Source organism: Paramisgurnus dabryanus, chromosome 11 (assembly GCF_030506205.2).
Source record: "Paramisgurnus dabryanus chromosome 11, PD_genome_1.1, whole genome shotgun sequence".
NCBI lineage: Eukaryota > Metazoa > Chordata > Actinopteri > Cypriniformes > Cobitidae > Paramisgurnus > Paramisgurnus dabryanus.
Genome location: NC_133347.1, coordinates 10,763,896 through 10,779,856, shown reverse-complemented (window position 1 = coordinate 10,779,856; position 15,961 = coordinate 10,763,896). Strand labels below are relative to the sequence as shown.

General features: G+C 38.0%; 1 protein-coding gene across 3 annotated transcripts in view; it reads right to left on the bottom strand.

The window, feature by feature from the left end:
- The window catches only part of glis1b (GLIS family zinc finger 1b), a 98,264-nt gene that overhangs the window by 966 nt on the left and 81,337 nt on the right, over positions 1–15,961 (bottom strand). For 2 of the 3 annotated variants that reach the window (XM_065246688.2, XM_065246691.2), the window contains exons 9-10: positions 3,928–4,088; positions 162–320 (exon numbers count right to left, since the gene is read on the bottom strand). In XM_065246688.2, coding sequence (XP_065102760.1) covers positions 162–320; positions 3,928–4,088 — 320 coding nt within the window. The remainder of the gene's footprint in view (positions 1–161; positions 321–3,927; positions 4,089–15,961) is intronic. The other variant, XM_065246690.2, reaches the window with a different exon arrangement.

Below are 15,961 nucleotides of genomic sequence, written 5' to 3'. Positions count from 1 at the left end.
CTTCTTTGTTAAAAACAAATAGGTCGGTACTACTAACACTAATGGCTACGAGCTAGTTGAGTCGCCCTGTTGGTAATTATATGCAACTGATGTTCTGAAATGATGCCATGGTGGTGTAATGACTATAATGATGAGTAGTCAAATACTTTCCAAATGAGTACCTGTAGAAGAGGTGCTGGTGGAACAGCTCATGTGGAAGCCATTGTGTGTATTCGTGTTGAAGTTGTGAGACTCTGAAGGTAAATGACTGCCGCTGATAGACTGCTCCATTCTGTAGTTGTCGCCAAAATGGAAACAGCTCTGAAAATTACCACGGTAATCTGTATGCACACACAGGCAAATGAGATATAAGCTAGGGATTGCATAACGATTAATCGCGATTAATCTATAGAATTCAAGTTTTTGTTTACATCATATATGTGTATGAATTGTGTATAATAACTTTGTATAAATAATGCATGTATATATTTAAGAAATGTTTACAAATGTAAACAAAAACTTTTTCTGCTAGATTAATTGCGATTAATCGTTATGCATCCCTAAATAAGCTTTATATAACCTCACATTTGAATTGTAAGACGTATGTTAACCTAATTCCTGTAGGTTCAAATAAGCCTGCTCCGCCAAAAATTCTCTTGGCTCATCATCAATACTAAAAAAAACTGCAAATCCCCCTAAAGAGTTGTCCGTATTTCTATTTTCGGTAATTTCCGCCGTTTTTTTTTTTTTTAGCTTTTTTAGTATTTCTCCCTCAGATGGAGGTCTTGGATTTGAGGTGGTACACACATGTTCATCTGTGTTCTCCCTCCGAACTGTGTTTTTGACAGACAGTTTAGATGTGTTGGGCAGGGTGGTTTTGTATTCCTCGGAGTATAAAGCTTCATTTTGTGGATCCAGGCTTAGCTTTCAGTCCACATGTTCTGGCTAACATAAAGTGCTGTAGAGAGCATGCCAGCTCTCATTCTGATTCGGCTTTTTCCGACATGTGTCTATCTCTAAGTGTCTATACTATTTCAGGGCTATTAGAGTTTTGACTTTTATTAGCGGTGTTAGCTCAGACAAGCATCACTATTAATATTGCTCATGTTTAGCGTCTGACAGATCTCTAACTTTAAGTATTAAACTTCTGCATGTAACTTGTCCCGCTCTATTTGTCTTACAGTAATGAGACTAATGGACAGTGCAGCCAAGTGATCGCACTTGAGGAATATAATACATAGACTTCCAGTATGAGCTATATCTAGGGGCCAAATATCATACAGCAAGAAATCACACAGTGCAACATAACAGTAATAACATAGCAACATTCATTCTTAAAAATAAAGGTGCTACATAATCCTATAGAAGAAGCATTATTGGCTGTATGGTTTTATAAATAAAAACCTTTAATACCTGAAGAACTTTAATGTTTCACAAAATCATCTGAAAGCTGAATAAATCGCTTTCCATTGATGTATGGTTTTTGTTAGGATAGGACAATATTTGGCTAAGATACAACAAGGCAGTGTTGGGGGTAACGCATTACAAGTAACGTGCATTACGTAATAATATTACTTTTCTAAAGTATTGAGTAAAGTAACGCAGTACTTTTTAAATGTACAAATTAATATTTGAGTTACTTTAAAAAAAAAGTAATGCAAGTTACTTTTTTAGTTTAATTAATTCAACAAAAAAACTATGTACTGAAATAAACTTAAAGGAATATTCCATTTTCTTAAAAGAAAAATCCAGATAATTTACTCACCACCATGTCATCCAAAACGTTGATGTCTGTCTTTTTTCAGTCGAGAAGGAATTATGTTTTTTGAGGAAAACATTGCAGGATTTTTCTCATTTTAATGGACTTTAATAGAGCCCAACATTTAATACTTAACACTTAACAGTTTTTTTCAACAGAGTTTCAAAGGACTATAAACGATCCCAAACGAGGCATAAGAGTCTTATCTAGCGAAACGATTGTCATTTTTGATAAGAAAAATAAAAATATGCACTTTTAAAGCACAACTTCTCGTCTAGATCAGGTCGTGATGCGTGATGTGACCCCACGCAATACGTCATGACGTCAAGAAATCACAGAAGATGAACGCGAAACTCCGCCCCAGTGTTTACAAGTGTGTTGAAAGAGGACCGTTCCTACGTTGTTGTATGTCAACTGATACTAATTAATGTCTTTGTGTCAGTTTATTGTTTACAATGGTCCGCAAATTTGCGTTTTATATATGTAACACGTGACCTCCCTACGTCACTACGCATTTACGTTAGGTTGCGCTGGATCAGACCTAGACGAAAAGTTGTGGTTTAAAAGTGTATATTTTTTATTTTTCTTGTCAAAAATGACAATCGTTTTGCTAGATAAGACCCTTATGCCTTGTTTGGGATCATTTAGAGTCCTTTGAAACTCCGTTGAAAAAACTGTTAAGTGTTGAGTTAAGTATTAAATGTTGGGCTCTATTAAAGTCCATTAAAATGAGAAAAATCCTGCAATGTTTTCCTCAAAAAACATAATTTCTTCTCGACTAAACAAAGAAAGACATCAACATTTTGGATGACATGGTGGTGTGTATATTATCTGGATTTTTCTTTTAAGAAAATGGAATATTCCTTTAACATAGTCACATTATGCCCTCTATGCGTACACGCCTGTGTGGGAACAGTTTGAGTCAGAAACTGAGATGGCAGGCCAGAGCTCGACATTTTTGTGATGAGATATTCAATTTCTGAATGCAGAACTTTTCAGTCATAAAAACACCTGCAAGGCCTGAAAGAGATCAAGCATCAGCCAAGAAAAAAAACGCAAAAGTACCTAAAAAGTAACGTAAGCATTACTTTTCATGAAAAGTAACTAAGTAACGCAATTAGTTACTTTATTTGGGAGTAACTTAATATTTTAATGCATTACTTTTAAAAGTAACTTTCACCAACACTGCAACTAGGAGTCTGGGGGTACAAAACATAATAAATATTGAGAAAATTGACTTTAAAGTTGTCCAAATGAAGTCCTTAGGAACTGCTGCACCCACTCACAAAAATATTTGAGTTTTGATATATTTACGGTAGAAATTTACAAAATATCTTCATGGAACATGATCTTTACTTAATATCCTAATGATTTTTGGCATAAAAGGAAAATCGATAAATCGATAATAACGCGATTCATGAGAGTCACTGCGCAATGTACCCATGCCAATGAATGCTCACTATGCTAAAACTCTCACATGAGTCCAAGATGATGTCGTTACCAGAAGCTAGAGATGGATGGATGCACTTTTTGGGGGTTAAAAGTCAGAAGTTGTTCCCTGATCCTTGTTTTCTACCATTATATAGCTTGAAAAATGAGGACATTAAAGAGGACATATAAAAATCTGACTTTTTCCATGTTTTAGTGCTATAATTGGGTCCTCAGTGCTTCTATTAACTTGGAAGATGTGAAAAAGATCAACCCAGTAACTTAGTTTTGGTAAACCATTCTCTGCAAGCATGTGAAAAAATAGGTAATTGAAATTTGGCCCCCTCTGTGATGTCAGAAGGGGATAATACCGCCCCTTAATCTGCACTATCCAACAACAGCACTGCCATTTAGTGCAGAGATCAGCTCATTTGCATGTTAAAGGACATACCAAAAACTGCACATTTTTGCTCACACCTACAAAATGGCAATTTGAACATGCTATAATAAATTATCTATATGGTATTTTAAGCTAAAACTTTGGGGACACCAAAGATTTATTTGACATCTTAAACAAGTATTGTGAAAGTGTCCCCTTTAATAGAATAACTAAAAGATGTATATCTCATATTGTTTGGGGGTGAGTACATCATGGGGTAATTTTGATATTTGGCTTGAGTATTCCTTAAATAGCATAAATACTCAAAACAAAGCTAACACAGACCAACCAAAGTTGAGAAATGACACAAAAGGACTCGCACCCTCACTTGCTGACAAGTTGTGGAAGGTGGTGTAGGGTTTGTGGTGCGTATGGAGGTGCTGCTGGTTGGATGATGGGTTCTGTTGCTTCTCTAATGATGGTGGAGGAGATGTAGCTGCTTTCATCAGACTGATCCCAGGTGACAGCAAAGCTCCGGATAACCTGAAAGACAAAGAGAGAAAGAGCATTAACTCTCACATGTGTGATGGCAAATAAGTCTTATTATGTTTATCCATGTCTAATATACAGTACTGTGCAAAAGTCTTAGGGCACCATGCCAGAATTAGATTTGTTGTTTTTGCAATGTTATCGTGATCATATATAACTGTTTCTTAGTCTCTTTAATAGAATACATCTAGAAAATACAGGAAATGTGTATATAGTATAAAAAACTGTATAAAATGTAAAACGATGTGTCAAGTTTTTAAAGCAACACCAAAGAGTTTTGGCTCTTTGCTCCCCCTACAGGTTAGAAGCGTAATTGTCCATTACCCACTGTCATAAATACTGAGGCATAGCTGGCTCTGATTGGATTGTAGGTCTGCCGTAAAGCAAGTTTTTGTAGTATTCACTCGGACTACAGGACCACTACCCGACGTTTGGAAACTTCTTTAGTGCGGTTTTGGCCGATAGAGGGCTGCAAAGCGAATGTGAAAGTGCTGTTCACCCTGTTTAGAGTGGATGAACGACTGAAACTGTTTTGGAAGCGTTATTTTAAGGTAAAAAAACTCTTTGGTGTTGCTTTAAGGTAAACTCCCCTTCCACTTGAGCAATAGCAGAAAATGTCAGGATCTCTTAAACCTAAATGAAATTACATCCTAATAATTTCACATTTATGCGGCCACTGTGATTGGGTGTTGGCCACGCTTTAGACACGCCCTCTGTCAAGCGCCAAAGCTGAATGTACCGTAACTGTTACAATCATTAAACAACATTAGGGTGAGTAAATAATGACAGAAATTATTTAAATCACTATTAAATAAAGCAGTTTTTCTAAAATGCTTTACAAGCTGAACGTGAATAAAAGAGAAGATTGATTACGAAATGTTTTCCTTTCTGAAATAAGAAACATTACAGGTACTGTAGCTTTTTAGAATAAAGCAGAAATCCTTACTATACACATTTGATTGATCCATATCTCATTTCTTATTGTCTATAAAGCAGTTTAAGTTAAAAGTGGCACAGCTTTCCCCACTCCCCCCTACTGTATGATTGAATATATATATCATTTTCCTTATAAGAATTACATTTCTGTGTTTTATAACCTCACCCTATCCTACCCGTTCCCCAGAGAATGATCCGTGAGGATTACCTCAGAAAGGAATCACATAGCCTGCAGTGAAACAACATTTATTTACTTTATTCATTTATTTTTTATTTACTCTAACATGCTTCATCCTTTTCCAATTCATGTTATAATGGAAAGTCGTGAGCCTGGTTTTGATCGAGTACAAGCCCATTCTTCACTCCAGATGGCACTTACACATAACATGCCCCTAACTTACTGTACACCGCGATGGCGCTATGGAAGTTATGATAGCTTGCACACAATGGAACAAATAAAGCTTTGTTAGTGCCATTAGATGCAGCTGTCACAACCCAGTCTTTAAATATGCAAAACTGAGTTCCAGCAGGAAGCACTGTGCCAAGTTGACAACCCATCGGCACTGTGAAGTCGTTTCTGACCAACTCAAGATTCTCTGCCTTCAACACGCACATCAAAGAGACATATTCTGAATTTCAAAAACTCAAAGAATCGCCTGTTTAAACAGAAGTATGACAAACAGATGCTAGTCATGCTGTACTTAGAGATATAAAAAGCATATATGCAACCCAACATAGGAGAAGTGGACGGAAGGCTTTGAAACGTTTATCCAAAGTGACTTACAAATGAGAGAGCATTTAACATTTTGTCTAACACTAGGCTGTAACAATAAGTGCAGTTTACAAAACCATGCTTACAAGTAATACTAGACGCAGTGGTTCTCAATCCTGGCCCTAGAGGCCCACTGCTCTGCACATTTTGTATCTCTCTCTTATCTGACAGACTCAGTTCAATTCAATGAGATCTCTGCTAATGAGCTGATGATTTGAATTAGGTGTGTTAAATAAGGGAGACATGCAAAATGTGCAGAGCAGTGGGCCTCCAGGACCAGGATTGAGAACCACAGGATGAAGCTAGAAATGATGCACAACACAGAAGATAGATAATATATAATAGAGAGAGAGAGAGAGTTAGACTTGCAAATTAGTGAGGTGAATGCAGAAAAGTTTTCAGCTGTTTTTTTAGGGTTGTGGTGGTCTCAGCAGATCCGGTGAAATCTGATAGGCCATTCCACCATAAATGAAAAGATTGGTTAACCAATTTTTTTTAAATTTTGGGGTATTGTAATGAAACAATCAGGTATTGATACAGAGCGTAAATGGCAAGAGGGAGTAAGAGTGAGTAAAAAAAAAAATGAAACATTAACAGTGACACTTTCTCTCAATAACTTCTGATAAATGACCAATACATGTGTTTCTGTAGCTCACTTGATAAAGCATTGTGTTTGCAACACAAAGGTCATGAGTTTAATCCCAGGTACACACATTTTGGTAAATCCCAGGTACACACATTTTTTTTAGCTAATCCAACTTCTCACTTTTTACAGTGTAAGCACTTTGATCAATGTGGTAATATGTGCTCTAAAAATAAATCTGAGCAGAGAGTGACGTTCATGAACGTTACGGTCGAAGCGAGGGAGACCCCCTACTCCCTTGCTTGGAAAGGAAGGTTTAAAAGTTTTGCAGCTCTTAAAAAAGTTTTTATTTAGCTGAATTTTTTGTGTTCAGCTATAAGTAAGAAATAATGTAGAGGCAGCCGGTAGTTATCGGGAAATAAGCCCCGACAGTGTGATCAGGACCCGACGCGAAGCTGCTTATTACACGGCTTATTACACGGCTACTTGCCACATAAGAAAAAAAACTAGACATGAATATGAATTTGAAACATTTTATTGGCATATTTGTTTTAAATTAACATTTTTATCCTTCCGCGAAACTTTGCACAGATGCATTAATTGATCGTAATACCTTATTAAGATCCTCTGCTTCATACTTGTCTGTCTCCATTTTTTCTCTTTTAGCCTGTCTTTGAGAAGTTTTAATGCCCATTCTGTATTTTTTTGTGTGTTGGCTTCGTAGCTGTCATGCTCTATTTTGTCAAGTTCAGTCTCAGTAAGCTCTCTGTGTCTTGTCGTTGTTCGTTCTTCTATCCACTGTTTAAATGTTTTGTTTTTTCCGTACATGTTAAAATTATGGTTGTCCAGTGTTTGTCACAAGATGGCGCCAAACAGCTAGTAATCTTTATTGGCGCGGAGCGATTTTAATCGTAAAAGTAGTACCGGCTATGCGTTATTACTTTGGAGCGGTTATTATTTGAAAAGAACGAACCTGCAAATGTCTCAACTGACCAATCAGAATCAAGCATTCCAGAGAGCCGTGTAATAAGTATTTTTAAACTATAAAGGCTTGAATTTTATTGCGTTTAACCCATTTGGAATCAAAAATAAGAATCAGATCCGATAAGCGGAAACAAATTTGGAATCGGAATCGATACATTTGAAATGATGCCCAAACCTTGTGGTAATGCAAAGGTATTTTGCAATTAACCATGTAATCTGTATATCTCAGTCCCTTTAGAGAAACGTGCGATTGCATGATTCAATGCATAATCAGCAAAAATTCCGTGCGCGAAATATGCGGAGCGTGCATGATTTCATAATCCCCACATTTTGGTATCAAAAATCACATATATTTTAGCAAAAAGTTGAAAAATGTTGCATTTACCTTCACACAAGCGCAGCCATGTCCCCTGTTGCCATGGGAACATTATGAAGTGACGTGATTATGTGACTTGAACATCATTGAAAAGCTGCAAACAGTTTTTGCAAGTTCCCGCCGGTTTTGCAAGTTACCACAATTTCATCGCATACAATTGCATAATAAATTCATCGCATTTTTTAAGAAAACATGCCGCAAGATCAAGCATTTTTGCCCACAACAATCACAAAAAACTTTTTCTGGAAGGACTGATATCTCTTTTTATATGCTTATATTAAGGTCCACTTTTTACGTGTACGTAAGGGTCCACGTATAAAACACGTGATGCAACTTTTGTCATTTTTGTCAGCGCGTACTGTACTCACACCGCTCGATTTTTAAAATCCCGCGTACAATGTACATAGGACGCGTATGCGCCTACAAGAGAATGTAGTATGGAACTCAAGAGATGCATTGCATTTTGTCGCAATGTGCATGCGTCAAAGTCTGTGTACACGTATGAGTCGAATAAACTATACAAGACTTTGCAAGGCTGTGCGTTAGGACGTGGACTCGACGCACATATGTAAAAACAGACTATACTCCGGGCTTTATACTGTACAATGTCAGAAAAAATGGACAAAAAATTGTCCCAAGCCGACACTGGGGCAGTACCCTTTAAATAGGTCCTTATATGTACCATTCAGTTAGATACATTTGGTACCAGTATGTACCTTTGAGATACTAATATATGAACTCTTTGGGTGCAACAGTTTACTTTATTAAAGGGTACCGCCACAGCTTGGGACAAAAAAATTTATTGAAAGTTAAATTGTTGCTTTCAAACACTATAAATTGTTTATATTAAAAAATTTCGACCCGGCAATTTTCATTTAAAATTTGGACTCAAGTGACCTGATAACTGTTATTTATCCTAAGGCGTTATGTGGGAGCGTTATTTCCCATCATCCATGTATCCAAAATCTGATAAGGACTTTCTTGGCTGTTAGAGTACATCTGCTAAACCATTAAGTTGTATTTCACCGTAAACCATATTTAAATTCCAAGGACTCAGTTTCATCGTGAGTGCATAAAACATCACAGATTCACAAACCGTGCTCTGACATAACCCCACGAGTCACGAGGTTCTGCTCCGACATCCATATGTCCTAAAAGGCCATGCAAACGTAATTCAGACAGCCTGTACATTTAGGCATTAGCATTAGCGCCCTAGGTTTTGTTCACATGTAAAAAAAAGCTCTTCCGATCGGGTCGCTCGCTGTGATGTTACGCACGGCCATGTGTTTCTGCGGAGAGCATGGCGGCAGTGTTTCCCCGGAGACCTGCTGTCAGCGCAGGCTCAGGAAACAGTTATACTGTTCATATTTTTACAAGCAGCCTCTATGTACAGCTAAAATGAATCACGCTATAATCACTGCCAGCTGCAGCTTGCTAAGGCTGCAGGAATGAGGGGAATCTTTCATATGCAGGATTAATCTCTCCCTTCGGTATTTACCTTCAATGTCATCTCCTCTTTCTAGATACAGCATTCAGCGATACGTGACTATAAACCCTGACTATCACTTTTTAGGGCTGGCCTACAGATGGTTGGATAGTTCAGGGTCATATCATCTGTAGAAGTGATGGAAAAAACACTCTGCATGCTGTCAGCATGTGTGACATTTAACTCGGGTTTAAAGATGCTCCCTGGACCTAAATATGAAAGAAGCATGCAGATGAGGTAGATAATTCATGCCGTCATCGGTTGGGATATACAGATGTTTAAAGGTCAATTTATTAAACTCTTTATTGTACAGTATTGCAGCACTAAACCTGTGACGTTTTCAGCATTTAAAGGGACAGTTCACCCAAAAATAAAAAAATTACCCCATGATTTACTATCCCTTGATGTATATGATTATCTTTTTTCAGACGAACACAAGCTTTCCAAGCTTTATAATAATAGTAAATGGTGCTTCTGATTTAAAGGGATAGTTCACCTTAAAATGAAAATTCTGTCATCATTTACTCATCTTCATGTTGTTCTAAACCTGTATGAATTTATTTTTCCTGATGAACACAAAAGATGATATTTTGAGAAATGATGGTAAACACACAGCAGACAGTGACTATTGACTTCCATAGTAGGAAAAAATATTTTGGAAGTATTGTGATAAATAATAAAGAAAAATTTTTGATAAATGATGGTATGCACACAGTTGAAAGTACCCATTAAATTCCATCATATTTGTATTCCTACTATGGAAGTCACTGGTCACTATCTGCTGTGTGTTTACCATCATTTCTCAAATAGTCCATCCACATGGATTCAGGAAGTAAATAAAGGCCCTCTGAGGGCAATCGTTGCGATTTTGTAAAGAAAAAAATCAATAATTAAACTTTTCTAAACAACAAGCTTTTGGTAACGATCAACGTGCGTTCACAAAAAGGTGCATCTCCAGCGTATGACGTAGCATACAATACGTACTGGTGTAGTGACGAACGCAGGACATTTTCTAATATAACTCTGTTGTGTCCGTCTGAAAAAAGATAATCATATACATCGAGAATGACTTGAGGGTGAGTAAATCATGGGCTAATTTTCGTTTTTTGGGTAAACTATCCCTTTAATGCTGCGTTCACTCCAGTCGTGGTAGATGCGTCAAGCGCGAGTGATTTCAATGTTAAGTCAATGTGAAGACGCGTTGACGCAAGTCTGGAGGTCTCGTGGTGCGAATGAGGCGTTTAGCGTGGCACGGTAGACGCAATTCCGCCCCATTCGCATGTCTAGTTTGCGCGAATGGCGCGAATTGCGCGTTGTCACGGCAAACGCGCGAGGTTAAAAATTTTAACTTTTGCCGGGAAAACACGCCGTGTCAACCAATCAGGAGCTTGCTCTTGTAGTGACGTGATTACAAGATGCGAGTGGAGTCGCAGCAGCCCCTCCCATGACGTGAATTTCCACGTGAATGTCTTGATGACTAGAATTTCACGCACGAATGCAGCGAGTAAACTCAAAATGTTCAAGCGGCAAACTAGATGCGATAGACATGAATTTGACGCCTCAAACAAGGCTCGTGTGAACCCACAGTAAGATTTGAATGAGGTTTCTGGGGTGTAATGCTGATCATGTACGGTTTCAGTAAAAACATAACATGTTTGTCACATCACAGTAATCTGCTGAACCATGCACCTTCATGACACTTATGAGTCAACGTTATGACATTAAGAACATATTTTTGGGCATTTGGGCCTTTACCTTGCATATTTTCCTTACCTTGCATACTTAAAGGCAGGCTGCATGATCTCTGAAAGCAAATGTTGACATTTGAAATCACCTTAACAAACACATCCCTACCACAATAGGATCTGGGTCTTCTTTTGATAGACCCGCCCCACACATACGAAACCCAGGCAACAATGTCGGTTAGTAGTGACGCCCCTTACTGCTGATTGGCTACAAGTGTGTTTTGGTGCTTGGCCCGACTCCCGTTTCCAAAGCTTTTTAAAAAATCATGCACCCCGCCTTTAAAACAACCCAGCCCATGCAAATATGCAAAACTATTAGCAGTCATAATGTATTCAAAAAATCTCCTTTTAGTGTTGTGATGGCCATGAAATTATGTTTGGTATTTGATTTAAAACACTTGTACAGCAGCTACACGAAACGTAACCTGGGTTTGTAGAAAAGCGATGAGGTAAATTTACAGGAACTTCATAGTTTTCTCATGAACAAATTGTTTACAAATGTTTTTTCTTCAAAGCAGTAGATGCTGGGCATGATTCAGTGAACATGACTCCATGGGAACATCTGTGAATATCTCCGCTCAATTCACATGAGTAAATCCTTACTCAGCAGACTCGATTCAGTAAACGTGGCTCTTCTGGGTATGATTCACTGGACGTGGTCCATGTAAATGAACACATTCACTTTACGACAGGCTCAAAAAGTAACTACTAGAAAGATGAAAGACCTGCGGTCCAAGTGGAACAACAACTTCACAAATTTCCAGGAAAAAACGTTGTGAACAAGCCACTCATTGAACAAAACGTCGGAAATATCGGACCTGTGAGGCATGACGTATTCTTTTATACGAACCAAGGATTGAAGGTTCAAACCAAAAAGTCTAGACCTGATTTGCGCCTACACACATTACAATGTTTGGATGGTGAAATAATACCATTATTAAATAGGCACAGACTGTGTGTCAGGCAAATTTTTACGGTAACCTCTTTCATTGCAAACCCTGTAAAGTCACGTTCATGTTTAATCCCTGATAGAGGTGCTGGAGAAAAGAGAGGTGATGCAATTCTTATGGACTCAAACAGATGAATGGGCTGAAGACAAAATAGATCAAGATGGGCTTTATTTCTCCGTATCCTTTATGACTGATGAATCATGATGATATGTGTTATGCTCCCAGTTTGTCTTGTCTCACCTGTCTGGCGGTGTCTGGCCGGGTCACGTCGCGTATGAGCGAGCGTGGATATCCCCATTGCCTCACGGTAAGCTCTTTTGATTGAGGGCGTAGGGGCCACTGGCTTGGCACGGGTCGGTGGGAACATTTCTGGTTCTGTTTAGCAAACTAAAGCCACTCTTGAGGGATCAGGCCCTTACTGATCCAAGCCTCTAGCTTGTATCTAAACAGTCAAAAGCGCGATATGTAGCCAGGCAGGGAAATTAGCTTAAGATACGAGTAGATGTGTCAGCATAGATAGCTACTGTTTAGATCAGCGGTTGATACTGAAACCTAATAAAACAGACTATATTTTAAAGGGCCCATATCATGAAAATGTGACTTTACTGTGTTTTATAATTTATAACCAAGTGTTATAATTGGGTCCAAAGTGCTTCCATCAAACTTAAAAATGTGAAAAGGATCAACCCAGTAACTTAGTTTTGGTAAACCACTCTCTGCAAGCACTAAAATTCGGCTCCCCTTGTGATGTCAGAATGGGATAATACTGCCCCTTAATCTGCACTATCCAACCACAACACTGTCATTTAGCTCATTTGAATTTTAAAGGACACACCCAAAATGGCAGATTTTTGCTCACACCTACAAAGTGGCAATTTTAAGATGCTATAATAAATTATCTATATGGGTGATTCTCACGAAATCCAGATTTATAAGGTGTCCAGCATCAGAATTTTTAAAAAGACCTTGAAGCCATTTAAGATTAAGGTCTGAACTTACTATAACCATTATTTTTAGAGGACTTAAAAAATATTTCCTATAGAATTATTTACATTTTTTAGATTATCATTATCAAAAATTATCATTACCGCAACATGATATTACATTAAATATATGCATTTACAAACTCATGTTTCGGTAATGAGAACTAAAAAGTTGTCTAGGTACTATGACAAACAAAATTTCTACTTTTATCTGGAGAGAAAAAATAAGAACTGCTTACCTGGTAGCCATCTTGAGTGTCACAGTAAATTATGTCCCTTCCAAATAATTTTTTTTTTTTTTTTTTGAAAATGTTTGTTTATTGAGGGCTTAAACAATGATTGTTGCGGAGGATGAGAAAATTGGTCTTGGACACATTTATATTCCTTATTATTGTCTCTACATTTACCAATGATCACCAAATACCACATGTTTCTTTACTAACATGCACTGAAGCTTTTAAATTTTAGAATTTTTAATTATAAATATTTCCATGTCAAAGAACCCAAATCCGGTCATGGACAAGTTGCGGTAATGAAAAGTTTCCCCTTAAATGTGGAAAAAACAACAAAATTGGTTTGTATGATGTCATTTGGAATAATGTGCAAAATAGTACATTAAGAGATGTTTGTAACTGTATGCTTCTTATTTTGATAGGATTTATTTTTTTAATCAAAATGTTTCATGACACCTCATAAGTCTAATTTCGCGAGAATCACCCATATGGTATTTTGAGCTAGAACTTCACATATGTACTCTGGGGACACCAAAGATTTATTTCACATCTTAAAAAAGCCTTGTGAAATATCCCCTTTAAGAACAAGTATTTGGTTTTATGACTTTATTTTATGAGATCTATAGACTGAATAAACTAAGGCGAATTAGTAACTAAATCATCATTGGAGTCAGAGCTGATGGCTTTGTGACTGGGTGGAGTTTGATTTCCGACTCAATGTCCTTTGCTGACCACGTTCCCCTCTCTCCACTTGCATGGTACATCTACACACTGACTATTCAGTCCAGTAACAGCATAAAAATGGTCCAAGAAATGTAAGCTTTGCATACATCTAATACTAAATTTTTTTTCAACATTAACAACAGCGGGAAGAAAATAAAAACACCAAAATTTAGGTTAGCCTCAATAAACAAACCTGTTTCTCATTACCACTGAGGAACACCCTATCGGCCATTTTGTTGTAAAGCTGTGACCTAACATACAAAACACCCAAATTAAGGGGTTAAAGTGGCAATGCCACACATTAAGCCCCAACGGGCCTTTAGGTTGGCCAGCATGTTCTATAGTCACCCATCTGAACAAAAAAAAAAGATAATTTCGGACTCGAACTCCACACACCATCCACACGACAGAGACCGCTCAATGTATTTTCACTGGCATATTTTTTGATATTAGCCTCAGAAAATGACACTAGTATTTACAAAGTAAAAAGAGTCTAAATGGGCCATTTCAGCCAGGGTAAACACATTTAGCAATGAGGTCAGAGGCTGCAGCGGAGGAGTCAGCAAGTCAGATAATTTTGTCAAAATGTTTAACGTCCTGCTAAACCGTTTGGGAAAAACAAGTGCGGCAGCTGCTGTTGACTTTGGCAGCCAAGTGTATACTCAAGACTTTAAACATGTAAATCAAAATGCTCCGTCTTCGGGCGAATGTAAGTAGACGTTTCATACCTGCTCTGTTGTAGGTCGGACGGGATAATGCGTGCTGTGTGCGCGCCAACGTGCGTACACAGTTTTGACCATCTAATGACTTCCGCAAACAAAACAAGGGCAACTTTTGCAGCGCTGCATTGTCAACGTGGCTATACGGGAAACAGGTGATGCTTGCTACAGTAGTTGAGAAACAGATGGATACTTACTGCATGGGTGGACTATTGCATTTCAAGCTTCAAACGTGCTCATTTCTTCCAGAAAGTACACGTCCACCCTCATCATGCTTTGTGTGAAGGGCATGTATAATCTAATGCTTTTAGCTTCAAGCCATCGCTTCAGACCTCCAAAGTCAGTGAAAGGCAGTGCTTTTAAGCTAAAATATGTCATCGTGACCTTGAATGCAATACAATATAATGTTACACATGTGTCCCCTGAGCCGGCTTCCCTCAGCTCTCGTTCCACTTCTAGTAGCAGTAATTGTTTGTGGAGCTCGAAAATGGCTCGCTAATTTTCTGCCGTTCTTTTTCGACGACTTGGAAAAACAGCTCAAAGTTTATGCATGACTGCTGCACGGGCACATTTTGTGGGTGTTTTGCTGGAAATTGACATATCCAATGGGTTTGTGCTTACAAAACTGTCACTTTAATTCAAGTGCTTTTTTGGCCTAAAATGGGGACATGGGAGAGAGAGGGAGAATAGGACTTTGGATATGTTCACACATGATTATAGTCACCACAGTCAGTCATCTTTTGGGTTTGACAAATGTATTTTCTATTCTCACAATGACAAGGATGACTATGGTTGATAAGATGTCAACTTGTGTGAACGTTTCTGTGTAAGGAAATCTGAAACGGGACGGCTACACCTGTGTTTTGCCTAATTGTTTATAAGCTGATGTTTATAATGAATTTTTTGTCCTCAGATGTGGATTATTAGTTATTTAGTTTAATTAACAGCCACTTTTGCCTTTATTTAACAATGATTAAGAACAGATAAATCCCTTTCAAATCTGTTTCCACTAATGTTTAAGAAGAACAGATGTACTTTCTCGCTTTTCCTCTCTTTCTCGACTCCAACCTTTCTGTTTGTCGCTACACACATAACAGCTCTCGATGACACATTGGATTTGCAGCTCAACTTGGTCGTTCCTGTGGGAAATCAGGGATTTTTAATGGGAAACATGCCTCGGTCCGCAAAGCTGCAAGGGACATATTAAGCTCTATTGTATTCCGTTCCAGAACACTAAACAGCCCGAGAACAGAGATGAACAGAGGTGTGTTTAGGAATCTTTGCGTCCCACTTTAATAACACACCAGTGACAGTGCCGAACCGAAGCCAAGCGTACAGAGTTGATCCTGGATGGTTTATGTTGTGTTAAGGTGACAT